The sequence below is a fragment of the Eschrichtius robustus genome, chromosome 3 (assembly GCF_028021215.1).
Source record: "Eschrichtius robustus isolate mEscRob2 chromosome 3, mEscRob2.pri, whole genome shotgun sequence".
Classification (NCBI taxonomy): Eukaryota; Metazoa; Chordata; class Mammalia; order Artiodactyla; family Eschrichtiidae; genus Eschrichtius; species Eschrichtius robustus.
The window spans coordinates 187,102,823-187,130,230 of NC_090826.1; the positions used below are offsets into that span (position 1 = coordinate 187,102,823).

The 27,408-nt window shown below is 48.8% G+C and overlaps 1 protein-coding gene across 1 annotated transcript in view; it reads left to right on the top strand.

Annotated features, from left to right (window-relative positions):
* The first annotated feature begins 2,089 nt into the window (after positions 1 to 2,089).
* NR5A2 (nuclear receptor subfamily 5 group A member 2) overlaps positions 2,090 to 27,408 on the top strand; it is a 125,199-nt gene continuing 99,880 nt past the window's right edge. The window contains 6 exon segments of the mRNA XM_068538574.1: positions 2,090 to 2,153; positions 13,108 to 13,134; positions 13,137 to 13,244; positions 17,281 to 17,399; positions 18,924 to 19,065; positions 21,334 to 21,980. Coding sequence (XP_068394675.1) covers positions 2,090 to 2,153; positions 13,108 to 13,134; positions 13,137 to 13,244; positions 17,281 to 17,399; positions 18,924 to 19,065; positions 21,334 to 21,980 — 1,107 coding nt within the window.

Here is a 27,408-nt window from a genome sequence, read left to right on the forward strand (position 1 = left end):
CTTCTGAAAATGTCACTTTTTATGGATTATTTTGTTTTGGAAAACAGCTATTTTCAATTTTCAATGTGTTATTTATAGTAATATACTTTAACAACTACAAATTAATATAGTTATAAATAATACTTTTTTAGAACGGATATATATATATATATAACTGATTCACTTTGCTGTACACCTGAAACTAACACAACATTGTAAATCAACTATACTCCAATAAAAATTTTAAAAATAATAATTTTTTTACTTTCTCAATTTTAATGTCGAATAAAATAAATACTAATAGATATAATTCACATAAGCAAAAAGCTTTTAGAGCCTTATAATTTTTAAGAGAATAGCTGCTTTTCAGGGTCATAGGTCCTTTACTATCTACATATGTACATTTCTGGTATTATGCCACATTATTGTTTGACTGTTTAAAGAAATAACAACAAAGAACTGACATGGATGATTATAATTACCTAATCCTTGTTAGTTTGAAATATACATTTACTTGCCCAGCTATTTACTTCACTCCCCAGCCTCCCTTGCAGCTAAGTGTGGGTATGTGTCAAATTTCTGCCTAGTGAGCTGTAAGCAAAGTGTTTACATGGCACTTTCAGGAAATGTCCTGGAAAAAGAATATGTGTTTTCTCCCTTCCTCTGTACTGCTTCCTGGCAGTGATGGCTGACCTCTAGCAGTCATTTTGGAACATGAGGAGAAGAGACAGAGGAGAGTAAAACGGAAAGAACCAGGTCCTGGACAACTTTGTAGGGCCACTGTACCATCACTACCTCTGAATTTCTTTTACAAGAGAGAAATAAATGTCTTATTTAAACCACTGGCATTCTGCTTTTTCTATTAGATGCAGTCAAACCTAATCCAAAAAAATTAAAATTTTGATGGGAAAAAATGCTATATATAAACATTCTGGGTTTTCCAAATAGAATCTCAGGCCAATAAAAAATTAAAAAAAAAAGTTTGCTCCATTAGCAAAATCAAAACATACAAGAAAATAACTAACTGTTGTTCCACAACATGGGAAAAGACATACATTGCTCTAAGAATCCAGACTTTATTACTTTAAAGAACAACAGGGATATTTCACAAGAGCCTAAAACTACCCTTGGTCATTTGAGTAATAGTTCTTTCATGGTCAGGAGTAATCCAGATTTTTTTCCATGGATTCAAGGAAAGAATGATAATTTTTAAATTATGGAAAACGTATTACACATTCATCATTTTGCCAGCATTAACCTCAAAGTATAAGTTTTACTTTATTGGGGTAAAGAGATAGGCTGCCCTTTTAATCAACTGACCAATGTACAAACAAGCTACGGTTAACTCCTCAGCTAATGAACAGGCATGATAAAAAAAGTTGGTTGACAAAACATGAATAAATAAATGAGCACAAGCTCGGTAATGCTACCTGTAGTTTTTCAAAGTGTCAATCATATCCCTAGGCATCACTTAAAGAATGAATGTCTGCCAACGTTATCATCTAAAATATATTTACAGAGGTCAGGAGAGCTACATCTGTCCTCCTCTATGCAAAGAGGTGATGACATCAAGGGGGTATGTCACAAGCCTAAGTTTAGTTAGTGGATTTAAGCTGGTTTGGAGTTTTATCCACTAAGTACGATCTTCTGACCCCTCAGTTTTACAACTCTGCACTCTCTGAGCTGCACTGCACCTCTCCATTTCTGAGTTAATCATTTGTTTGCCATTATCTGCCAAGAGTTCTTATCTCTTTTGCTGTCACTTTATAACAGGGTCCTCTTATCAACCTGCATAGAGTCACGTGATTAGTCCAAGCCTATCGAAAGTTTCCATTCCTCTGATTAGAAACCATCATGAAACTGGATACATTGTTTACAGCAGGTCACTAATGCTGGAAAAAGTACAGAGTCCAGGGAAATACTTGCTTGTAACTTTCTGGATTCTTGGATTTTTTTTGTTTCTAGTTTTTTGCTTTTTCTTAACTTTCACTAAGGGTTACTGTAGTCTGATGTGTCCTCCCCAAGGCTACAAAATTTGACAAGCTGCACTTTTTCTTATGCTCAATGATTTCTGCTTTAAGCCAAAGGACTGCCTATAATTTCATTAACAATGTCTTCTAATTCGGATACTGGGGATTTACAAGAATCTCTAAAGCACGGACTTACACCTATTGGTAAGTAGGAGTTGCTCTTTTTATCATCTATTTATTATCCTGCTACTACACTAATACATGTAATTTAATCTCATCGATGTATTTACTATTATAAGTCACTGCTTTTCCAATTGTGTTTATTAAAAGCACGTAAGTCCGCATATATATCACACATTTATCTTTCTTGAAGTTCAAAGAAGGCAAACGCATATTTCAAATATTCATTATATCCTCTGTTTTTGCATGTCATCCTATTAGCCTAAAACAGCCAGAAAACAAAATGTACAATATCTCACCTTCATCCCTAATATCTTCTGATAATTTTAAATGAGAAATAATAAACTAAAATTTGAACAACTTGAAACAAGTTAACCATATGGAGTCGCCATTGATCAAACTTTAACAAGTGCTTTCACGTATCTGTGGAGTTTCAAGCCACATCACAGTACGTCTCATTCATTGCAGATATTGTAGAAAACTTTTGTTTTTCGAGCCAAAAACAAAAACAAACAAAAAAATACCATCATTAGTTAAGGATTAGAAGTTAAGGGTGACTGTTTTTCAAAATAATGAGCATGTCTTCTTTTCATAAACAGAGTAAGTAAACAAAGTTTATTTTCATTTTTAAAAAATAATGGCGAGTCACAAACGTTAACGTTACAGCAAGAATACCTTTAATTAATCCTGAAAGTCAAGGACTAATGGGAAGTAATTCCCAGGGGTCTGTAATTATTAGTCTGTTGGAAATCTTGCCCTTCTTCCTTCCCACTAGTTTTTGAAGGACCTAAGCCCTTTCTTGTAGCACTTTCTTAGACTTTCGAAATGGAATTTCCCTGTAATTCGCAGAGGCCTGTCATCGGCGCTGAGTTCCAGCGCCGCTGGAACAAGAAGGAAAATCAAGGCTCCGGCTTTTCCTCTTTCTCCCTTGATAACCAGCTGACTCCACTGAACGCAGTGATTGCTTTTTTTATGGGCCAACTACACCCTAAAGTATATCAATTGAGGAAACGGTTACAAAAAAAATGTTCTGTACTTACGAAAAAGAAAACACCGGGAAGGCAGGCGGAGTGCAACAGAGAATCAATTGCTCTGCTGATAAAAAGAAACTACGGGCACAGAAGGAGCTGGAAGAGAACACAGAGCGATTGCAAATCTTTGCCCGGGGCGCAGCCGCCTGGGCGCGTGGGCGAAGGGTCCCTACAGGCAGCGGCCCCGCTGGGCCACCGCGCTGCTGGCGTCGGCGGCGCGCGGCAAGGGCGCGCTCGGGCCGGGGAGGCGGGAGCGCGCGGGGAGAGGCGCGCTCGGGCCGCGGAGGCGGGGGCGCGCGGGGAGAGGCGCGCTCGGGCCGGGGAGGCGGGGGCGCGCGGCGAGTGCGCGCTCGGAGACTCACCCGCCCGCGGATGCGAATTCAGGGCGAGGGGGTTCCCGAGACCACACACGAGGACCCCCACGGCGCGGCGCAGGCCCAGGGTGAAGGAATGCGGGTGAGATGGTGGAGGAGCCTCTGTCGCGTTGCCTCGGCTACCGCGGAAGAAGCGTATTTTTCACCCGACGCCCGGCACTCAGCACCGCGCCGGGTCCGTCCCGGGCGTGAAGCTGGACCACCTGCAAGTCTGGGGTCCGCCGGGTCCGGAGCGCCGGCAGCCGGCGGGGCGTCCGTCTAGCCCCGGAGGGATCGCTAGAGGCTGAGCCTCAAGAAGGCCCCGAAGGAGAAGCCCAGGGCCTCCGCGAGCCCACCCCCGACACCCGAAACCTGTGCGGGCACTTCCAGGCGCCAGATCCTGGGGTGACAAAATAACAGTGAATTTTCCGGTTAAAAAACCCCTCGTTCCGGATCTCATTCGCAGCCACCGCCCCCTCCCGGCCCAGGCACGCTCTCTCCCCCCGTCCCCGGGTATTGCAGCCCCGCGGTTTGTTGTGAGGTGTCCCTATTTTGAACATCTTGGTTACCCGGAGGCGGCTGCTGGCACTGAGGGTCGGTCTGTTCCACAGTGTAGCCTCCCGGGAGTGCTGGGGGCCATTCCCGGGGTTCTTGGCTAGACCGTCACCCGGAGGGACAGTGGAGCCATCAGGTCCTCCAGTGGGTCCCTGAAGGCCAGTTGCCTCTTGGATGGGGTCTGACCGCCCCAGGCAGGCCCAGTGAGGAGAACCCACGGGTGCAGCTCGGAGGGTCTGAGGTCCCGGTGGCTTTGATGGCAAGTTGCACGTTGGGATGGAGTGGGGAGAGGTTCCCAAAACTAAGCCCAGTGTATGTACAGCTCAGTCAGGGTTTGAATTCTACGTCAGCTCATTTGTGTTCTTCTGGGAAATGTGCCTCTGTTTATCTAAAAAGCTGTCTCTATGGGCCCTAGAGACATGGCATGACATTTTTCTTTTATGCACACTGGTGGTTCCATGAAAATTGCATATAGACGTCTGTGCTCATATAGAAAAGTGAAAATAAGATGCCGTTGTTCCTTCTGCCTACCTGCAAGATAATCTGTGCGGTGTAAGAGCAGCTGACTTGGGTTATAACCAGATCGTTCCCCTAAAGTTAACTAGCTCTGGGATGCTGTCCAGATTCTTGGTTTCTGGCTTAGGCTTTTTTCTTTCTCACAAATGGGGTGATTTTACTGAATGATACGCAGTACGACTTTGAGAGAGAGAATAAAGTACCTGTCTGTGTCAGCAAAAGAGCCAAATCTGTGCGGTAGGAAACATGTCATGTAACGAGTATTTACTGACCCTCTTGCAATGTGCTCAACGTTATGTTTGATTGGTATTAAATTTATGTAATTCTTCGATTTAAGTGCATTTTTGAAGAATATTATACAGTCCATATAATGTTGCATCCTGACCACAGGAAGTTCTGTCTGTGTAGTTAGGGGTACGTAATACACAGTGCACATGCTGTCTTGAGACTGTGATATAAACGTTGCTATCTGGTCCCCTTAGCACTCTCGGAGTCTGATTTGATTCCATTGATAACCTCCAGTAAGCTCTGTGCCCTTAAGATCTCTGGAAGTCAGCGTCACACAGTGGAAAGTGAGAAAGCCTGTTATGTCGCCCTAACCTCTAGCCAGCTTTATTTGCAGTGCTGTTTAGAACACCAGTCACCCAAGCCCCATGGTCTGATTCTTGCTGCTGGGCTTAGGCAGCCAGTTCCCTCCTGGAAGCTAAGCCTTGGAGCCTTGTCTCCTTCCCGGCTCCTGCCCACTTCCAAAACAATGCTTCTCAGATTCTCTTTGCTGGCCTGGATCCTCAATTGTGATGGGACTTAAAGAATTTCTTTAATGCCTCTTTTAATAAACCAAAAGAGATGTATGGATGAAGCCAGAACAGAGGCTTGGGCATGCTTTTTTTCTTTACTTGACCCCTCCACGCAGACACAATGTCTAGGGTTATCTTGGATTCAGCCTTGAACTTGAGCTGAGCTAGAGAGGGGCTCTGGAACAGTCTCCCGCCAGTTTTCCCAACCTCCCCAAACACCTCCAGGGATGCCCTATGCAGGGCAAGAGTCAGACGTCTTACTCCCCAAGTCCAGAACCTACCTCAGGATAAAGCTACTTATTTGAGGGTATGTCTTCACTCTTCACCTTGCTGGAACAACTTCTCTGAGAAACCCACTTGGCTTCAAGGAACTTCAGGAGTTTGGGGGGCATTGTGTGTGGGAAGGGCCTGGGGAAGAGCTGAAATATGACCGGTGTATGAGAGATTGAGCCTGGGGAAACATGTGTACTGAAATTGACCAGACCGATCAATAAAGGCTGCCTCTTTCTCAGTCTTTGAGGAAGCTCTGTTATGTGTGTTTTTGTGTGACTGACAAGTAAGAAAAGATATACTTTACTTTTAAACCTCAAATAAGCTGAATATCTGCGGGTAATGTGATTGAGTCCTGAGGACTGTGTCGAACACTGCAAGATGGTGGTGTTGGCAAGAACCTCCCACTGGAAGGATCTATTTTTAATGGTCCTTAGAATGGCTAGTGATTCCCTTCCTAGTTGTTTTCCTTACAGAGGATGGTTTGGGGGAAATTAGGGAGCAAGAGAAAAAGATAAAAGAACTGATATTAATAACAGTGTGGTGGGCTGCTCTCCTGACACGATCACCTGTGTATAAAGTTTATTTTGTTTGAAAAAAGTTTTCTTTGTTAGCCTTACTTTACTGATGAAGAAAAAAAATGGACTCAGAAAGGTCAAGTGATTTACCCAAGGTCACTCAGTTTGTCAGAAGAGTGGGCTGTAAATGGAAATCATGGATGTGACTCTGAAATCCATGCTTTTTCCTCAAGGTAGTATCTTTTTGCCCTTGTTGATATAAAGAAAGTATGATTACAGACAATGTTTGTCTACTCAGACTTTCTTCCGAAAGGCATTTTGGGCTTAAGTAAGACATTTGTCAATCGCTCTGTATCTTCCTCTTCAATCCGCGGTGGAAACCCCGAAGAATTTGGAAGGGTGGGCTGGGGCTTGGCGTATGGGTGGGGTGGAGCCATCTGGAGCCCTGGGAGCTGAGCAGAGATTGGGGGGGGGGGGGGAGGCGTGGAGGCACTTCTGGTCTCTGACTCTGGAATTTCCTGAAAGGATCTCTGGAGTTTGACGTTGAGCTTGCAGTTCTGTGGCTTATGGTAGCAACTCGCGGGGCTCCTGAGTGGATGAAAAGGAAATTCACTGCATCCACTTGTTATAGAGTCAGTGATATGAGGACGGCAGGGAAATCACTCAAAATGAGTGAGTTTGGAGAGGACTTTTTATTCCTAAGAAACGAGTAAAGATCTCCTGGGGGGAGGGCATAGGGAAAGAGATAGTTTAAGTACCCCCTCCCCCGCCCTTTTTAAGCACTTTTGACAAAGCCGGGTGTGTCTCCTGCAGGGAGATGCTGGTCCCACGCCCGGCGCTAACGTTTTTCACAGTTAATGCTGCTGAGGCTTGCTCTGGACGTCCGCAGCCTCAGGGCCCCAAAGCTCCGCCGCCTCCAGCGGTGTCTATAGGATTGGAAAGAAAACTGCTCGGAACCCGCCACCAGGTCCCCGAAGCGACGCCCCACAGTGTCCAGACAAGAAACCCTGGGTGAAAGCGAAAGAATTCGTCCCCAAGGCTCGGCGCACGCTGGCCACCATCTCTTAGCCACGAAAGTTGTCTGCAAGTTGGAAAAGGAGCTGACACCCTCCGAAAAGCGCGATCCGCGGCATCTCGGGGCCCCTAACGCTCTCCCTACGCCCGCGCGGCAAGTCCCAGGGGGACGAGACCACCCCGAGTGCCGCCTTTCCAAACCCACTCTTTCTTTGTTGTCCAAGTGGGACCTGAATTGCTCGACGGCCGCAGTTCTGCGGGTCCGGCACATGTTGATCTTAAGAACCAGAACACCCTGCGCGGGGGCTTCCCTAAGGCAGGAAGCTCCCGATGGTCCATCCCCGCGCGGCCACAGCCGGGGATTCGGAAGCTGAGCGGCACGTCGTCCCTTCCCTCATGAAGCTTCCAGTCTGGCCAGATTCAATGGGATGTCAGCCTAGAATCACCTAGTGCTCAGATCTGAGTTCCCGGTCCAGGCTGAGGCGCGGGAGGGGCTATGGGGAGTGGAGTGGCCGTGTGAGCGTTCAGCAGGTTTCACCCAGGGCTTGGTGGCCTGCAGGCGCCAGCGTCGTCCTCGAGAACGTCACTCAGTGTTCTGGTTTGTCCCGAGAATGGACAGGGGTGGTTCCGAGAGTGGGGTCTCCAGTGTTGAGTTGGAGCTGACTCACATCTCCATTTCAATTACAGAGAGGAAGAGCTAGATTAGATTGGACCACCTACCCAAGGTTATTTCCCAGCCGGCTCCTTTCTCCAGACCGGATCTCCCCATTCACCTCGAAGGGCACCGGCTCGACCAAGGTGGGACGCGCCTAGACCCCTGGGCAGGGGCAACTCGCCCCAAAGAAAATGAAGTCTAAGAAGTTCTACAGGGAAGCCTTATTACCGAGAGCTGTAGATTCCGATAATACAGGCCAAAGTCTCCAAAAACCTGACCTGTCCTTCAGGGAAAGGATGCGAGTTTGTTTGGAGGGGTGTGGAGGAGTCTTGATTACCCAGATAACTGCGGCACCTTGCGTTTTCCTCGCTGGTAAAGACGGGGCCCTGATATACTAAGATACCCCCATAGTGACTGTCAATCAGTCGCCATTGGCTGGCCGCCCCCTACCAGGCATCTTTCTAGGGGTAGAAGGTCCAGACTGGCCGCAGTTTTTCCTCCTGGACTACAGGCTGTTTACTCAGGCAGCAGAAAGGGATTTTTTTTTTTTTTTAAACATGACACGACTTCTCACCTATTCCAGTTTATTTTCTGCAAGCTTCAGCCAATTCGATGCTCTTTGTTAATTTATATGTCTGCACTAAAATTTAACGTCTCTTAAAAAAAAAAAAAAGTGCTTCGAACGCGGGGGTGGAGCGCCTAGAAGCGGGGGTGGGGTGGGGTGGGTAGCCCAGCACCACCCCCCTTCCCGGCTCCAGCTCAGGAGCGGAACTCTAGAGTTCTAGCTGAACTTAATTTTCAGAGGAAAGCAAAAGTGGCTTCTGATGGGCTTTTCGAGTGGGAGGGGCGGAGAACTTAGGCAGAACCCGAGCTTCCGTAGACTGATAAACTTGTTTCTCTTTCCCCTCGGGCTATCCCGGCCTGGTTGTGGAGAATTTCGGGGGGGGGGGGGCGGGAAATCTAGGTTTCTTCTGCGGCTAAAGGGTAGGCACGTGCTACGAGAAAAGTATTCTGGTTTCTCGAAAGCACCAAAAAGTAGGAATGGAGGAGGTGTTAGACATTGTTTCCAAGGATGTAGGTTTGCAAGTTTCGTGCGGGGTTGGAGACGTTGTTTCCAAGGATGTAGGTTTGCAAGTTTCGTGGGGGTTGGGCGGGTCGTGCTGGGTCGTGGGAGGCTTCTCCCACCCAGGCGGGCGGGAGACGTAGGTCTTCCACGCTGTTCTTCCGGGGACCCGTGTCTGCCGAGCCCAGGAAACTTGAACCAGTCCTGAAAATCATTCCCTCTTTGCACGCGGGAAGCGCGCGGGGCCGCCCGACACCTCTCAGGTCAGGTCAAGGGCAGGCTGTGCCCGGCGCGCGCTCGGGAACGCGGCGTGGAGCCACGGGAAGGCGGCGGCGGGAGAGCAAGGCAGTCGCATCCTCGCGGGCGGGGAGCGCGAGACCCCCTCCGCTCCTGCCCGCGGGTGGACGGGGCGCACGGCCCCGTGGCGCTGAGTCTGGATAAAATATGCCGGGACTGCGCTTCCCGGGCTCATCAAGGCTGCGGGAGCCTCCCCGAGGCATCATCCTTTGTAATTGCAACCGTCAATCAACGCTCGAAGACACAGTCAGAACCGGGAAGGACGACCCTGGAGACCAGCCCCGTAGGAAAGGAGGTGGAGGAGCGGGGGAAGCGGGGGGAAAGGGGTGCGAAGTTTGCCAGGAGTTGGCAGGGGAGCGGGGAGCGAGTTGAGAACGCGCGGGGTGGCTCAAGCCGGAGCTGTCTCACCCGGCCTCGCGTCCCCACCAGTTAGTTAAATGCCCCGCAGCCGGGGTGGATTCCTAAGTGCGCTCCCGCTAAGAGGCAGTAGGTGAGACTTCCCCGGAGGAGGGTGGGAGGCGTCGGCCCGCCTGCCGGGGCTTTATCATTCCAAGGCGGTGGGTGTATCTCTCCGTGAACGCAGACCACCGCGAGCCAAGACGTTTAGACCACACAGGCCCAGTCCCCCATCCCCATCTCAGCTGCCTCCCCTCCTGGCGTCCGCTTCGCCCTCCCGCCTCGCGCGGAGGCTTCTGCCACCTGGAACCATCCCCAGGTAACCGACCCGGCACCGCGGGCGGGCTCGGGCACCTCCTCCCCCAGCGCTCCTTCCGCGAGGGTATTCTGGGAGACGCCCAGGCCCATCCCAGGTCACGGGGCAAACGGGTCCCGGGCTCCAGTGGGGACTCCCAGCCCAGCGGAATTGAAGGGGCAAAGGACCAGAGTAAGTGCGGGGGGGGGGGGGCGAGGATGGGGGAAGGATGCACTTGGAGGGCGGTAAGGAGCGCGAGGTCGGAAGCCGAGGCCTGCCCCCCCCCCCGCCTCTGCGTCTGCTCCCCTAAACCCCACGCAGAGCGCCCGGGGTAAAGGTGACTGTACTCTCCGGTCTCTCCCGCGGGAGATTTCCCGTCTTGTCCACCGAAGACGGGGTTTCGACGTCCCCCGCGGGGACCTGGATAGGTCTGGGGCCCTCGGGAGCTCCTCCGTTCCTGGAGCTGGAGTCCTGGGGCACTGGGGGCTTGGGGTTCCTTTGGTTCTCGGAAAGGGAAGTTTTCTCTCGGCTTGAGACCTCGTGCGCTTTCGGTGCCCGTTGGGCTCGCAGCTGACTAAGCAGAGCCGTCAGCCTGGAGTACAGCTTCAACTGTGGATTCTCTTAAGGGAGGATTTTTAAAACCTTGACCCCAGCCCCTATTCTCCCGCCATCGCCGCTCGCTTTTGTGAGGAGACAAATGGATGCCAGCTGGCCCTTTGTCACCGTCGCTCCAGGTCTTTGGGGGTGTGATGGGAGGGCAGACTGGCCTAGACGGGAAGAGGCGTCAGGTGTGGCCTAAACAGGTCCCTTCTGGGGCTGAGGCTGGGCCCTGAACATGAACACAAAGTTTGCCTCCAGCCAGGTCAGGCTCAGCCGCCAAGTCCCGGCAAAGATTTAGGCCACACTACAAGTCCCTGGTGCTGTCAGACCCTCTGTCCACTTCTTTCAGCTCTCCTAACCTCCTCCTCCCGTTCCAGCAACCAGAGGGCCTTCCCTCCCACAGAGCTCCAGCCTGGTGTTGGGAAGGCGTTGCAAAAGTGCCCCCCTATGCTGTTTGGTTGCTGTGGGACGGAGGTGCTCTTAAATTAAGGCTTTGTAATAAACTGAGGCTCGAAGTTCACCTGCATCCATAAGGAAAGCGCAGCGAGCGCTGATTTGAGCCCTGAGACTTTATCCCCTTTCTGAATTTAATTCACAGTGATACTTAAAATAACTATAGGAAATCCTGCAAATGGACGGACTGTCCCCCAAATCTGAGCATCTTAAGGGTCACTAGTTTTGGCAACTTCAGCCCACTCCCCTTTACAAACTAATGGGCAGCCCTCCCACCAGGGTTAAACATTTTCATGAAACCTGCAGATGCTACTAACACTGACATTTAAATAACTTGGATTCTGCATGCTGCATGTTAAACAGCAAAATGACAGATCAGTTTCGAGAGGCAACAGTATCTGAATCGCCAGGCGCGGGGAGGTGATGAACGACCCATCTCATATAAAAGTGTAGATTATGCATGGCAATGATGGGAGTATTTTTCAAGTCATCAAATACTGGACTGGCCGGTTTGACTGTGTGATCTCTATAGCATTCAAGTAGAATAAATTCAGAGCCTTTGAGATTCAAATTCACCCCCTTGTGGGTGGACTCTGATAATTACCCGGTCTCACAGCAGACACTGAATATGAGGCATTTCACATGCAGTCAGGACGCTGGGGAAAAAAAAAAAAAAAAAATGTTTTCATCTTGTTGGGATGAGATCTGAAAACTTTGAAGATGGGGCTGGGCTGGTGGAGGAAGAGCTTGCATAACAGATGGTTCTTTAAAACTTTTTTTAAAGTGCTGGGCCTCTGGGCCTCATGTGGATCGTCCCGCCCAAGAGGCAGCAAAATGAAAAAGAAAGCCCAGGCTGGTCTTCGCATTCTATATGGAAACCCAGTTCACCAAAATTCAGGAAGTCTGCCGCCAAGATAATCTTGGGCTCGAGGTGGGGCGCGGGGTGGGGGGGTGTTTATAAGTGAGAGAAGGAACTGGGGCAGAATGGGGAAATGGGGATAGCCGTTCAGATTCCCGGCGACACGGCTGTCCCCTCGGTGAGCAGGTGAACCGTGACGCTCCGCCACTCCCGGGGGCCCGCGGACTGAGTGCCGAGGGGAACGAGGCCGGGAGACCCTCAAGAGCAGGCCAGCTCTTCTTTTCATTTCTGGGTTGTTTAAGTGTGTTTAACTCCTCCTGCAGCCCCTCACCCGGCGCACACGGGGGCCGCCCCCTCACCCCCACTCCCACTCGCGTCCCTCTGGCTTCCCCTCTGCGCGCGGACACCTTCGCCCGAGCTTCTCCTTGGCCGCCGCGCTCAGACAGAGGTCGCCTCTCACTCGCTGTTGAGACCCGCCGCGTGCGCATCCCCCGCCCCGGGCCTGGGTGGGGTGGGAGGGGGCGAGGCGGGGTGAAGAGGTTGGGGCAGGCGAGGGGACGGGAGCCTGCGCCTCGTCCTCATTGGCTGGCGCCTGGTGTCCGACCCGAGTCCGGAGCCCGCGTCCCCATTCACTGTCATCACCCCTCATCCCCTCTTCCCCTACCCAGCCCTACTCACCTCCCTTCTCCTCCTCTTCCTCCCCTTCTCCTTCCCAGCCTCGCCTCCCGGGCTGGAGAGGACTGCTCCCGGACTGGCGAGAGGAATAGACGAAGCGACAGAGGGAGGCTGGAACTTCCTAACTCCAAGCCTGATAGTGAGCGGGAGGGAAGCAGAGACGGGCAAGGGGCGGAGAGGAGAGGAAAGGCGAGGAGGGAGAGGAGAGTGAGGCCAGAGAAAGCGCGCGCGAGAGACCCTGCGGATCCCGAGCGCTGGGCGGCGGAGGGCGGGGTGCAGGTTGCCCGAGCCGAGCCGTCCGGGAGCAGCGGCACCGCCGCGGCGGCAGCAGGTCGGCCGCCGCCTCCGCTGCGCGCCCGGAGCTCGGCCGTAAGCGCGTTCGCGCCCCGGGCAGCTGCGCCCTTGCCGAGCCGGACCGGGGCGCCCGGACGCGGTCTTCGCCTGCAGCCCGCTGCCTCCTCCTCGCGGTTCGGGGGCGGCTCGGGAGCCGCAAGCCTGGACGGGGCTCGGGGGTCCTGACGGCAGCCCCGGAGGCGGCGGAGGCGCGCTCCTGCCGGCGGGCGAGGAAGCAGCCACCCGGTCGCCCCCTCCTTCTTCCCGGCGGAGTTGAAGCTGTGCCGCCGGCGTCCAGGTGCTGGGCTTCCGGACCGGCACGGACCCCCTACCCCGCCCGCGGCCGCCTTGTCATGCTGCCCAAAGTGGAGACGGAAGCTCTGGGACTGGCTCGGTCGCATGGGGAACAGGGGCAGATGCCGGAAAACATGCAAGGTAAGGAGGCGCTCGCGGCGCTTGGCTTCCGCGGCTCCAGCGCCCCGGGCTCGCCCCGCGGGCTGCAGCCGCCCGCCCCGCGCGGGAGCTTGACCGGCCGCCGAGCGCTGGTCGCCGCGGGGCCCTGCCGGGCTGCGGGGCGGCGCGCGGGCTTCGGGCCCCTTCCCCAGGGGCAGGCATAAAAGTTTATGGCTCTTGAACAATGCGGGGCGGGGATTTTCCAAGCAATGCCTAATTGGCCGCTTCTCATTAAGAAAAGAGAGGCTTCGAGCTCTGGCTACTAGAGCGGGGCAGCTTCAGGCTAAAGATCTTGTTATTCTAAAGATCATTCTAAGGAACGGAATGTCTCGCGGGAAACCCGAGCAGGTTCCCAGTCGTTGGAATCGGCGGGAACTTGAACCAGGGCTCTTGAGCGGTGGAAGAACACTGCCTGGGAGAGTCAACTGCAGACAGAGATGGAGCCTCGGGGAGAGCGGGCTTAGCGGTGTTAGGACGCATGGGCACCCCACAGCCCAGGCGCACCCAGGGAGCCGGCTCGAATTTGAACAACTTCATAAAACTGCAGGCAGAACTGGAGAGAACCAGTTATTCCCAGCCCATCCTCTGGTCGGGCGCTGCGGAGTGAGTGTTGGGCGGGGGCGGCGGTTTAGCCTCAAGCCCTTCTGTCTGAGACCTGGGAATCTGGAAGTCCTTTTTCATATCCCAGCTTTTGATTGCTAACAACAACAGCCAAAAAAACAGTAAATCCCGTAGGCAGTATTTTCGCCGCATTCCAAAATCAGCGAGTCTAGATCTGGCCGTATTGAGCCCTTCAGAAGTTTATCGCAGTTGCTCGGGGCCGGGGAGGGAACAATGGTAGGAAAAGTCACCGGTGCCCTTCCATCCTCGCCCCTGCCAGCGCGCAGGATGTGCGGGCCGGCGGGCCTGTGATCCCGGAACGCTTCCTGCCATCCCCTTGAACGAACTTGAAAGGGCCGGGGAGGCGTTGAGAGCAGAGTTCAGGGCTGGTGCACGCGGCTGTGCGGGAGAGGCGGCGCTGGGCCCGGGGCCTGAGGTCGCCCCGCTGCTTTGAGAAGAGGGGGCGGCGGGAAGGCGTGCGTCCTGCTGGTGGGGTCGGATACCGCTCGCGGATCCTGGGGTCTCGCTCAGCCTCCAGGGAGGGCCGTGGACGTCCCCTGGGCCCGAGGCCCTAGAGTCTAACTTGTAGGTTGGCTAACGAGGGGACCCGGTTGGCCCAAAGAGGCTTTCCCTCTGGCACCTGGGATTCCGCGAAGGGGGTCGCAGGGGAAGCGGCGCCGGGGAGCTGCCTCCGAAACCCTCCGCCGCCAGCGGCCGCGAAGGACTATCCTTTGGGCGTCCTTGGGGCCGGCGAGATTCTTGGGCCAAGGGAAAGTGTCTGCTTCCCCTTACCGCGCGCGTTTCTGGGCGACTCGGGAAAAGCAGCGGAGGGAGAAGCTGGAGCAGGAAGCCGGGGAGGCAAGAATCAGGGTTTGGGGGGAGATGGGAGGGAGATGCCATTGCAATATTTTCTTTGTAAAATTCGAGAGGGGCGTTCTCGACCCGACCTACTGCCCCAGAGCAGAAAGCTGGCTTTCCCTGGTGCCTAGGGCTCCGGGAAGCCTCCGGCCGCTGGCTCAGCCCCGGGGTCGAAAGCGGGTGGGCAGCGCCCGGGCGAGGCTTCCTCCAGGCCACGCGGCCTGCCGCCGGAGGGGAGCCCCTGCGGACAGGCACCCCAGGACCAGGCTCGCTTTGGTCTCGGCCGGGGACGCACGGCCGTCCGACCCGCGGGGCGGAGGGCCGGGGGGCAGAAAGAGGACCCGCTACCGGGTCCCGGGACAGTTCGGGGACCTTGTCCGCGCGCCTCTGAGGCCTTCGCTGTCCAAGGCCCCACCGCTCCCTCTACTTTCTCAAGACCGGGACTTATTTGCTCGGAGGCACTCCGTGCTCCAAACGCTAACTTGGGTTAAGAGCACCTGGGCGCCTCTGAAAGGTGCCCCGGTCTCGCACCGCAGCGTCGGTCTCCCCACACGGCCTCTGTCTTTGAATTTTCCAAGAGGGTCCCCACCCCCAGCCCCGGTCTTTTGGGTGTCGGATCCCCGAGGCGCGCACCGGGTCGCCTGGAAACGGTTGCCTCTCCGAGCCTCTCAGATGCGAAGTTAAAGTTTACTTTGTTGAGGAAAGGGGGAGGGAGAAGAGAACACACTTGGTAAAGCACACCTTTTTCCGTCCCTAAAACGTGCCTCAAGACAATAGTCACGAGCTTTAGGAGGGATGGGGCTATTAACAAACTTCTGGAACTCTCAGCCTCGGCCAAAGCCCCAGGTTCCCCAAACGCGAGCGCGGACCTCTCAGGGCACCGCCGGGAGAACTGCGCTCTGCGTCTCTTTATTTCTGTTTCTCGGAGCCCACACGTCTGCCTCGGCTGGAACATCTCTTCCCGGGACCCCCACCCCCACCCCCCAAACTCTGGCTAACTCACCCAGGTTTTATGCCCCAGCCCAGGGCTCTGAGTCCCTGGGAGAGAGCCGGCCCCACTCTGCCGGTCGCGGCTCAGCCGAGAAGCGCTGCAAGGACCCTCACCCCGACGGCCCTTTCCGGAGGCCCCCAGAGTCCGTAAAGAAAATAGAACTTTATTTTAAAGAGAGAAAAAGAAAATCAGTAATCATTGGCAAGGAGGCCACTATGGTGATAGAGCGGCCGAGTACTTTGGGGGTGGGCTGGGGGCTATTTCTCCCTTTCCTATTTGGTAAACAAATCAGAGGAAGCTTCTGCCCGGCCCTCGGTTCCCCGTCCACCCCCTCCCGCCCCGCCCCGCCCCCTGCAAATGCCACTGATTAACTTAAAACAAACTTGACTGGGGCGTTTGTGCGCCTGTGTGTAGCCGAAAGTTGAGCAAGGGGCGAGAGGCGAATGCGCCCGGGGTTTCACCGGAGGTGCCGGGAGGCTTCGGGCGGCGGCCGGGCTGCGCGGACCTGCCCTCGCCATCCGTCCCCCGCGGCGCGCGCTGCGAGGCTCGATCGGCGAGGACCGAGTCTCCGGGAGGGACCGGATCAGGTATTATCTGGGGTCTCCGGGCCACTGCCTCTGCTATGCAGTTTATCCATCTTGGAGCTGTGAAGACGCCTTCGCGGCGCTGCGTCGGAAGGAAGGCCGGTTACCCGATCCCTGCAGGGAGCCGCGCAGAGCCGCGGCCTGATTTCTGTTTAACAGGGCGAACTCGAGGTGTTTATATTTTGCGGTGATGATCGGAAACATGTGAAGTTCATTAAACGACTTCAGTACTTTGCGACGAAACCAAACCCTCGTGTGTATCTTTTCCTTTCCTTCTTTTTCTTCTTCTTCTTTTTTTTTTTTTTTCGTCCGGGCGTCCTGCCTTTTGCCTTTTTATTTTTACAGGAGATTTTTGCAAAGTGTGGAGGGGAAAGCCCTATCAATACGTAACTGAATGTTTGGATTAATCTAACAGATCTGAACGCTGGGAGCCGCAGGCTGTGGTTAAATTGGGGCTGCTGAGAAGGTTTCTGGGGCATCCGTTCCCCTGCCAAGTGTTTGCATATTGGTGTTGCTTTCCCCAAGCGCCCTTATAGTTCGGTGCACTTTGAGCAAACTCATTCCAGCGGGAAGATAACGCCGTGTGCTCCTTTCTCTCCCTTAGGCAAAGGTGACATTTTGGAACTTAACGTCAAGGAGGTTTAAAAGAAATTCGAAGTTGTTACTTTATGCAATTCTTGTTTCTATTCTGATCTGTTGCTTTGCAGAGTTAGGGGGACTCGTGTTCAACGGTGGTCAGCTTAAGAATTTTTAACGCAAGAAATTAGAATTATTTTTAAATTAAAATAATGCAAAGCGCATGCCAAAAGATGTTTTACTTTCACTGTATGAAAATACCTCTCTGCAGTACATCTGGGTAACACATTTTTATTTTCTATTTTACCTGGTGATGTTTGCCCACCAGTCACCAAAATGGTTTTTATTGCAGGATTAAAACCTACCTAGTAAATTAATCGGATATGTGCATGCATTTCTCTTGTTTCAGTGTCTCAGTTTAAAATGGTGAATTACTCCTATGATGAAGATCTTGAGGAACTCTGTCCCGTTTGTGGAGATAAAGTGTCTGGGTACCATTATGGGCTCCTCACCTGTGAAAGCTGCAAGGTTTGCCTTCTCCGTTGCTACCTGAGAAATACAATGTTCAAAACCAAAATAAACCATTGGATTACTTCTTAAAGCTAAATATAGGCTGTCTTTTTCTGACTCAATTAAAAATGAGAGAGGGAATGAGTGAGTCTTAGTGAGATGATTCTTCGAAATATGTGTCCAATTTAATTCAAAAGGCAAAGAGATTTATGCTGTTTAGAAAACTTTGCCAGTCTCATGGCTTTAAAATAGTTTATGGTAGGAAGGTGATAGAGCTGTAGAAAGACTTCTATTTCTAACGGTCCAAAGCATTGATTTTGCTTGACTTATATATATTTAAAGCATCGTTGTTCTTGAGAGTGAACATGACAGAGTATTTCCCAAATACATTTTAACTTCAGAGTATTCTGTGCTACACGTCCAAACATTTTTTACCCACAGACATAAAAGTCTAAATTCCCAACTGCATGATTTCATCCTGATTTATTCCAAAAATAATTTTTAAGATTTTTTTGAAATCTATATCATAAAGAATTAGAAACCAGATCTTAAGTTTATAATAAGAGTAGTTTTCATAAATATATTATATGACCTGTTTAAATGCAAGAAATTTTAATATGTAAGATGTACTGTATTATTACTAACAATGTCAACTATACATTAAGGATTTATCTCAGACCTTTTTCATATATTCCCAGTAAATCTGATACCCCCTATTTTTCAACATTTTTAAAAGTAGAAAACTCAGTACAATTACTTAAACCACTGCCAAGAAAATCCCTTCTTTCTTTATAACAAAGTAAGATGGTTTCACTCTGTGGCTAGTAGGACAAACAGAATATACCATCCAAGCTGTTATTATGTTACAAAGCTACAGATTTTATTTTTGATTAATTCTTGTGGGTGAAATATAAGGAAGGCATACACTCTGCTAAAATTCAGCTCTCTGCTATATATGCTTTTTTCCCTCATGAGTTTCACCTTTTTCTTTACACAGTTCCCCAACTTGAATGTATTCCAATGGAATTATGAACATTTTCCCATTTTATTCTTTAAATCCTTTTGCTTTTAACTATCTAGTGCTGACATTTGTAAAAAATCTGAGGTGTTTTGCTATTCCATTTTTCCATTGCTATTTTACAGTAGTTTGCCACTGAAATTGTATCAGACTACTTAAAAACAATGCCGCTCTCTATATAAGTGCCTTATCTGGAATATGAAGGTTAATAGGAAAACAGATTTTCTTCAAAAAATTACTGGTTAATATGCATGTATTTTCCCCTGAATGCTGAGATAAGATGGTGTGTAGCTAAAGCTCCCCAAGATTTGATACGATTCTTGAAATATAACTCTGATGCCAGAAAAATCTCTACCATATCCTGGTTTTGGAGGGTTGATCTTGTTAAAATGTAAAACAAACCACAGAACCACATAAGGGCTCAAACGGTGCAATGAAAAGATTTACTGGTGATTTCCTTAAAATGAAACAATGGAAGAGACGGGTGTTAGCTTTATAATATGTCTCACTATTTTCTCTTATAGGGCTTTTTTAAGCGAACAGTCCAAAATAATAAAAGGTACACGTGTATAGAAAACCAGAACTGCCAAATTGACAAGACACAGAGAAAGCGTTGTCCTTACTGTCGATTTCAAAAATGTCTAAGTGTTGGAATGAAGCTAGAAGGTAAGGTTTTTCTAAAGACCACTGCCTGTTAAAACTCTCCAAGGACATAGGATTTAAAACAACATTGTACTTATAACATGGTAATAGTATTTTCCTAGTCTTTTAACACTATTGACAATAAGATCTTTTGATGTTTTGTCAGCAGAATAGTCCGAGTCTCATTTAAATGCTGGTGAAATTTACTAGGAAAAAAAGTCTAATACCAGAGTTTCGCCTCCTCACCTCTTTTTTTATTTTGAGGAGCATATGCATTTCATAGGTTAGATGAAAGGTCAGGTTAGATGAAAGCAAGACTAACATGATTCAGCTGAGAACAGGTAAAAATAATTTGCCAAAATATTTTTTAAAATCCTTTAAGTTTTCAAATCAGGAAAAAAAGTTTGATTTTAATCTTTCTAAATAGGTACACTTGTCATAATTGTTGCTATTAGTTTCATGATTCCTGAACAAGAGTTAAAGCCTTTAATTATAAAAAGATTTTCTCATGTAGAGTATCATTTTTGATTGTGTGGGAAAGCACATTTCTTTTTTTTTTTTTTTAAGATGATGATTGAGTGCAAAATAAAAAAAATTTTTTTGAGAAGCAGGAAACATGAAAAATAATGAACCATTACATCGGTAGCATTGGTATGACAAGAACAAGAGAATGGTTCCTCAAAAGCCACATTAAACTTTACGTTGAAAAAGTAGAACCTGCATTTACGATGTACAGATTGGCAGGAAGTAACGTTTAATATGTGACTTCTGTAAATAATTTGTAGTTCATGGACTATTATGGTGTGTTGCTGTTTTTCAGCCTCTGACCTACTGACTTTCCAGAGATTATAAATATATTGTAAATAAAGTAACAAGAAGTGATACAGATCCCTGAGGTGTGCCAGATACAGGAGTGCATTTTATTTGATCAGTGAGGCACAGACTAGTTGTGTTTGGGGCTTTTCTGTTGTGTGGCACTCAGACTTGATGGCAATACTCAAAAAATTTCAGATACGTCTGCTGAATTGCTAATAGGTTCCTTCCCAATAGAAGTAGCCACTTGGGTTATCAGGAGGACTGTTAAGTCAGTGTTGCTCTTAAGACAAGATTGAGAAAAGAAATAACTGATTCTTGTTAATTTCTTCGTTACCAATCCCTGTATTATTTTCCAAACAGCAAAACAGTGTGGTAGATGCTTACTATAGTATGAGACTCAGAAGATAAAATGTTAAAAATTAAATGGTGTGATTGCATGTGGTGTCATTTGATTCCTTTTTTTCTTAACAAAGGGAAAAGGTTACATTTCTTTACCTTAAAAAGTGTGCTTTCTTAACAGTAAGTCACTTGCACTGCATGCTCATGCTTTGTTCACAGTGATATGAAACAATTAAATATTCAATAAATTATCATCCAGATGAAAAACTCTTTATTATCTTGTGCAGTGTTCTGGATACCTAGCATTCACAATAAATTTTTAATGCTATACTAATCCGAAGATGAAAAGCTCAAAAACTTAACCTCCAGCAATTTCAGTATGTCACAAGCTGTCAGAGGGTTGCTGGGTCCTATCTAATTGCCACTGGCCACCATGAGCTAGGAGAGTCCCGCTAAGTAAATTACTAGACGTGGCCCCAGACGCCACATAGCATTGTGACGGTGGACCGTTTTGACAGCTTCTGAAATGAATTTGCTTTAATTATGTCCAGTTCTGCTTAAGTGAAAAACAATAACCGGTGGCTCTCTGGTGTGTGTGTGCCCGTCAAGTCCAGGTGAGGATGATTTTCCAAGAAGGGCATGTACCTAACACTTTTTGCAGCAAATTAACCAAAAGACTTTGAGAGAGAAAGATGTTCTAAGGAAAAATAGTCACAATTGAATCCAGAAATGGCTCCTTTGATTTTTTTTTTTTTTTTTTTTTCCCCTTTTAGCAGTTTGGGTTTCCATAAAGAGAATCACAGCATCCCTGGCATGACAGACCCTGATCCTCTTCCTTAACAACATGAAGCATCTCCTGTGTGTAGCAAAAATTAGGAAGTCTCTGCAGTCGCCAAAGGGTTAATATGTCCCTACGCATCCGAAATATTTTTTTGATGACAAACACACTTGGAGGAAAGAATTCATAAATAAAGAGGGCATGGCTCTTTTTTGGCTATTGTAGTGAAAACAACCACACACAGACCACTTCCGGTCCATTTTCAGCCTTTCTAACTATCTGGAGATCTGGAGAATGCTAATAATTTACATCTTCTTTTTACCCTTACTCTCTTTTTTTTTCTTCCCCCATCCCAACAGCGGTAAGGGCGGACCGAATGCGTGGAGGGAGGAATAAGTTTGGGCCCATGTACAAGAGGGACAGGGCCCTGAAGCAACAGAAAAAAGCCCTCATCCGAGCCAATGGACTTAAGCTAGAAGCCATGTCTCAGGTGATCCAAGCCATGCCCTCCGAGTTGAGCATCTCCTCTGCAATTCAGAACATCCATTCTGTCTCCAAAGGCCTACCTCTGAACCACGCTGCCTTGCCTCCTACAGACTACGACCGGAGTCCCTTTGTAACGTCCCCCATCAGCATGACAATGCCACCTCCTGGCAGCCTGCAAGGGTACCAGACCTACAGCCACTTTCCCAGCCGGGCCATCAAGTCTGAGTACCCAGACCCCTACACCAGCTCCCCGGAGTCCATCCTGGGCTACTCCTACTTGGACAGTTACCAGACCAGCTCCCCGGCCAGCATGCCCCACCTGATCCTGGAACTGCTGAAGTGTGAGCCCGATGAGCCCCAGGTCCAGGCCAAGATCATGGCCTATTTGCAGCAGGAGCAGGCGAGCCGCAGCAAACACGAGAGGTTGAGTACGTTCGGGCTCATGTGCAAGATGGCAGATCAGACCCTCTTCTCCATCGTGGAGTGGGCCCGAAGCAGTGTCTTCTTCAGGGAGCTCAAGGTACGTGCCAGCCCTCGGGGGCTTAGAGCTCCCCCTCCCGGAGACCCGGGGCTCTGTGGTCCCTGCTTAATAGGGTCTCGGTGCGGAAAACACGTTTTCCTTACTTTTCTTCTTCGTAAAATGATGTGTTCGACCTTGACTTCAGAACTATTTGCAGCTTAACTTTATGGGGCTTTTCTTGCCTGTAGCTCTTCATCTGGGGGCATGGCATTTCATGTCACATAGGGGGGACAGTTGGTGGTTGTTTTTTTTTTTTCTGAGTAGGAGAATGTCTTTACTTACTCCCTTTAACCTCAGATGGTTTATGGCTAAAAAACTGAAGCCAGTGTGAAACAGAACCTAGTAAACTTTTAAGAAATTACCCAGTCAAAAGCTCTGTTATAATGGTGCCATTTTAGAAGGAAAAAAAGGCCAACATTTAGTTGTGTTTAGACACTAAAGAATGCAAGTGGTACCACTGGTTAGTAGTTAGCAAGTAGGTATTTACTACCTGTTTACCTTGACATTAGGTTGGTAGAGCCTTTGTGTTCGGAGCAGATTCCAATAGGATGTTTACTGCTGTTGGCTGGGGAATGGGCCCATGGCAAGTGCTAGCCTGCTTGGCTGGGCTTGGCTACTCATAACCCATGTCTGTCGTTGATTTTAATGGATTGGTACATTGTAAACACAGCCCTTGTTTGTCTAAGGATCTCCGTTTAACTACGTAATTATTTTATTTCCTGAAACTGAAGACCGAATTAATATGGGAAAGTTATAGGGACGTTTGGGATCCGAGAGTAGCTACCAAACTGTATTTGGTGGTCAGTGATTTCGTTCTCTGTGTTGAAAACAAAACTGAATCCTGGGTTTGATTTCTAGTCTGTCTGTCACAAAATCAATTTCTTCCTGTTCCTGTGGCTGCTTCAGACACCTAGGACTTTGGGAGGAGATTTAAACATCTCTGAGAGAAGGACAGTACAAAGCAGACTTTTAATTGAAAGGTTTCTGTTTAAAGTGGTGTGTGCGCGGATGGGCTGGGGAATGTGGAAGCCACGTGCAAACGGAAAACAGTGCTTTCCGTGGCCGTCTTCACCTGGCACTGGGATATGAAACCAAAAAATTATCTGAATGGATCTGAGTAAGTTACTAGGCTACCACCGGCCTGCTGTTAGGATGCTGACCGGTCCAGCCCTACTGTCTAGGCCTCTATCCCGCGCGTACAGACGGCTGGTGGCGGGGATCACTCTGGGGGGCGAACAGGATGCACTGTTAGCTGTCAGGCCAGACCCTCTGAGTATGGAACCACCCTGGGGTAGTCAGGGCGTTTGTCATTAAAAACCAAACCAAACCAAAGTTTCCCGGTGCTCTTAGGTTCACGACTTTGTCCCTTAAGAGAACAGGTAAGAAATTGGAAAATGAAAATGAAAATGATAATTTTTACATACAGCCTGAAAGGTTAGGAAATGTACAAGTGAGGAAAGCACAGCCTTCCAAGTCAGAGGAAACCAGTTTGCATTAGATCTTTGCTACTTAGTAACTGTCTTTGTGGGCAGGTCCTCAATCTCTGAGCCTTAGTTTTCTTTTTTTTTTTTTAATATATATATATATTTTTTAATTTATTTATTATTTTTGGCTGCATTGGGTCTTCATTGCTGCGCGTGGGCTTTCTCTAGTTGCAGGGAGCGGGGGCTACTCTTCGTTGCGGTGCGCGGGCTTCTCATGGCGGTGGCTTCTCTTGTTGCAGAGCACGGGCTTTAGGCGCGTGGGCTTCAGTAGTTGTGGCACACGGGCTCAGTAGTTGTGGCTCGCGGGCTCTAGAACGCAGGCTCAGTAGTTGTGGTGCATGGGCTTAGTTGCTCCGCGGCATGTGGGATCTTCCCGGACCAGGGCTCGAACCCGTGTCCCCTGCATTGGCAGGCGGATTCTTAACCACTGCACCACCAGGGAAGCCCGAGCCTTAGTTTTCTTGTAGGTAAAACTGTAGGTGTGGTGTTTGGGGGGTGATGGAGGGAATAGCAATACGTGTATTGAAGAGGTTTTTCGAGGAATAAATGAGACTATATGGGCAAAGCATCTAGTCCTGGGAACCCGGCCTATATTATATACTCAGTAAATCAGTGCTATTTTAAAATTGCTCTTATTGTTTTATGACAAGTCTGTGGAGGCTTTACGTATTACTCTTATATTCAGGAAAAAAACATGCACTTGTACTCTGATTAGTTTGACATTGGAAAACAGTATTACCACACGTGTGGCAGAAAGTAAAATTGTATAATAGTCGTTAACTACTGCCAGTTGAAGACCTCAAATTTGTCAGGCAGTTAGTTGGTGTAAGATGGATGCAAAGTGGAATAAGACAGAATGTTTGCTCTCAAAGATTTTATGATAAGACAATTTCATAAATATCTATTCAAAAAAAAAAAGACCGTTGAAGTTTATTTCACAAAAGCGTGGGGAAAGAAATCATGTGTATTAATTACATGTGAAAAAAAGAAAGGAAGGTTATAAAGTGAATATAGAGCCCCCCAGGTAGGACTTTAAGAGTGCTAGGAAAACACTCTCTCCAAATTTCACTTTTCTTTTCCCTGTAATTAAATGGTATGAGATTCTTTTCTAGGGCATGAGAGTTCATATTTGGCTAAAATGTAAACACTTGAGAACGGGACATATTAAAGCAATATCAGTCATTTATACTGTTGTTTAAGGCATTTATCAGTCTTTCATGAGAATATGCTTTTAAGAGGGAAAGGGAACAGATACAAACCCTGGGGGTGACACCTGTACAGGGTGGGAGGTGCCCCCAGGAGAAAAAGACAAACTGGACCCACTTCACCATTTGCCTTGGGCTTACATTGATTCCGTTTAAGTATTTTCCAGAGAAAGAGAAGTAGAATTTCAGAATAACTTAGGGGTCGTTTAAATATGGAGTTGTGAGGTGACCATTTGCTTCAGAAGAATTCCTTTTCCTTTGTTTATAAATTTACTTTGTGGAAACCAGACCAAGGCGTTTGAAGCCAGCATGGAGACGTGCATTGCCGTGTATTTCTCCAGGGCAGAGGGTTTCAAACTTCTGAACTAAGACCTGCAGTAAGAAATATATTCTACCCTGAATCCTGGTGTACCAAACACACACACACACACTATGCACACACGCATACAACTGAGCCAGAGTTCCACTAGACAGTACATGATTTTGTCCATGCCATGCACTCTGATATTTGCTATTCTGTTCTGCTTTAGTCTAATTTATTTCATGCTTTTTAAAAATTTCTGGTCATGACCCACTAAATTGATTTCACGACCCACTAATGAGGTATGACCAGCAGTCCGAGAAACACTGCTCCTGGAAAGGTGTCATGGGCCTTCTGGGCGTTGTCTACCTGCCACCACTAAGAACGACTCCTGGACAAGGCCTCTCCCCACCACCACCACCCCCCACCCCCGCCCCCCGCCTGGCCTCCAAGACATCCCCGAAACCTGCAGCCCGGTCCCTGCCTACCTTCCTGCAAAACTTGTGATTTTTTTTTTTTTTTTTTAAAACTTGTGATTTTAAAATATCGTTTGGGAAGATGAATGCTCCCCTTTACACATTTGTCTTTTTCTTGTTAACTTCACTGCAAATTACCCATCAAGCGATATACTTATAGGGCAGATCAGATTGCTTATACCTCTACAACCCCAAGATGAAAAGGCACATATTTGCTCCCGGAGAGTAATAGGATAATAAGGCAATTTTGCAAATGACCCCTTGCTCACTCTCCCAGGACAAGTTACACTCTCTCCGTGGATAAGAAGAGGGCATACAGATTCCATTTGTTTACTATTTAAGGGATCAGAAGGGCCAGAGGAAATTTGGTGGGTTGTTTTGTTTCTCTACATAGTTAACAAGGTGCAAAAAGAGATATTCTGGTTCCCATTCAAAATATTGGAACGGGAAAGAGGAAAGTATAACTCCCAAACACTCATCTTGAGACATAGCACATGAACAGCAAAAATAGAAAAAGAAAAATACAATATACTCATAGAAAGCGTGCAGTTTCAGAGCTGGATGATGAGCTGGGAAAAAGAGAGAGAGGATACATGTAAGTGAACTGTTTCGTTTTTCTCTCTACCTGTAAGGAACAATCCTGATCTCCATCCAAAAGCATGGCATGGAAAAAGATGAAATTAACACCCTGAAACTAGTAGGTTTCCAAACAGCACATGTGCATCCAATGATACCCCTTGCCTAGAAACCACAGATTTTCCAGATCTGGAAGAGACGGTGGGGGTCGCTTGATTCTACCCCCTCCATTTACATACGAAGAAGCTGAGGCAGGGGGCCTGTGGCTTGTACCAGATTATACAGCTACCGAAGGGCAGAACTGGGACTGGTCGATTCAGGTTCCCAGAAGCTGTGCTTCTCCGCAGCCCTGCCCCCCACCCCGCAATGCACACACACAACGAAGCCGTGTAACCTTTGACTCCAAAAATACACGCCTTTGCCAGCGAAGCTAAAGCAAATCTCCACGTTATCAGAAGTCCATCACTACCACCCAATTACTAAATCACTAATAATCAGGGAGATAGATTTTCTCTGAGCCCAGGCGACCCCCTGGGAGTGAGTGAGTCACTTTAGAAAGCTACTATAATTCTCGCAGGCCACTGGGGCATCATTCAGTGAAGTGCATCTACCAGCCGGCACTTCTGAGCCCTGGAGGAGTGTCCAGAGCTCTCTGAGTGCCTTTCCCTCTGCACACAGCCCTCTCTCTGGGAGAATCTGGTGTGGCAACCACGTGCAGTTCTGTTCTGCAGGAAAATGGCTAAAGGAAGTCATGTCCTGGGTCCTACATGATGCTGGGTGTAACAGCATGGGTTCCTTTTTATGTATGTTTGCGAAAATAGGAAGGAAGAGAATTTAGGATTGTAACCAGTTGATAGATGGGCCACGAATTACTGAAGTATGACGATATTTTTGGGGTAGTATCGTACATTCACTATACCTTCAAATCCTTTTTCTTTTTTTTGGCTGCATTGGGTCTTCATTGCTGCGCGCGGGCTTTCTCTAGTTGCGGCGAGCGGGGGCTACTCTTCGTTGCGGTGCACGGGCTTCTCATTGCGGTGGCTTCTCTTTGTTGCGGAGCACAGGCTCTAGGCGCGCGGGCTTCAGTAGATGTGGCACACGGGCTCTAGAGCGCAGGCTCAGCAGTTGTGGCTCACGGGCTTAGTTGTTGCGCGGCACGTGGGATCTTCCCGGACCAGGGCTCGAACCCGTGTCCCCTGCATTGGCAGGCGGATTCTTAACCACTGCGCTACCAGGGAAGTCCCTCCCTTCAAATCTTTAAACCTTGTCTGTCTTACAGTGGCCTATACTCTTGACTTTTCCTTGTGTTTTTGGAAATCAAGAGCGAATTCCAGAATCCCCCCTTCCCCCCCGCCCCGCCATATCATAGAAAGCACTGTCTTTGTG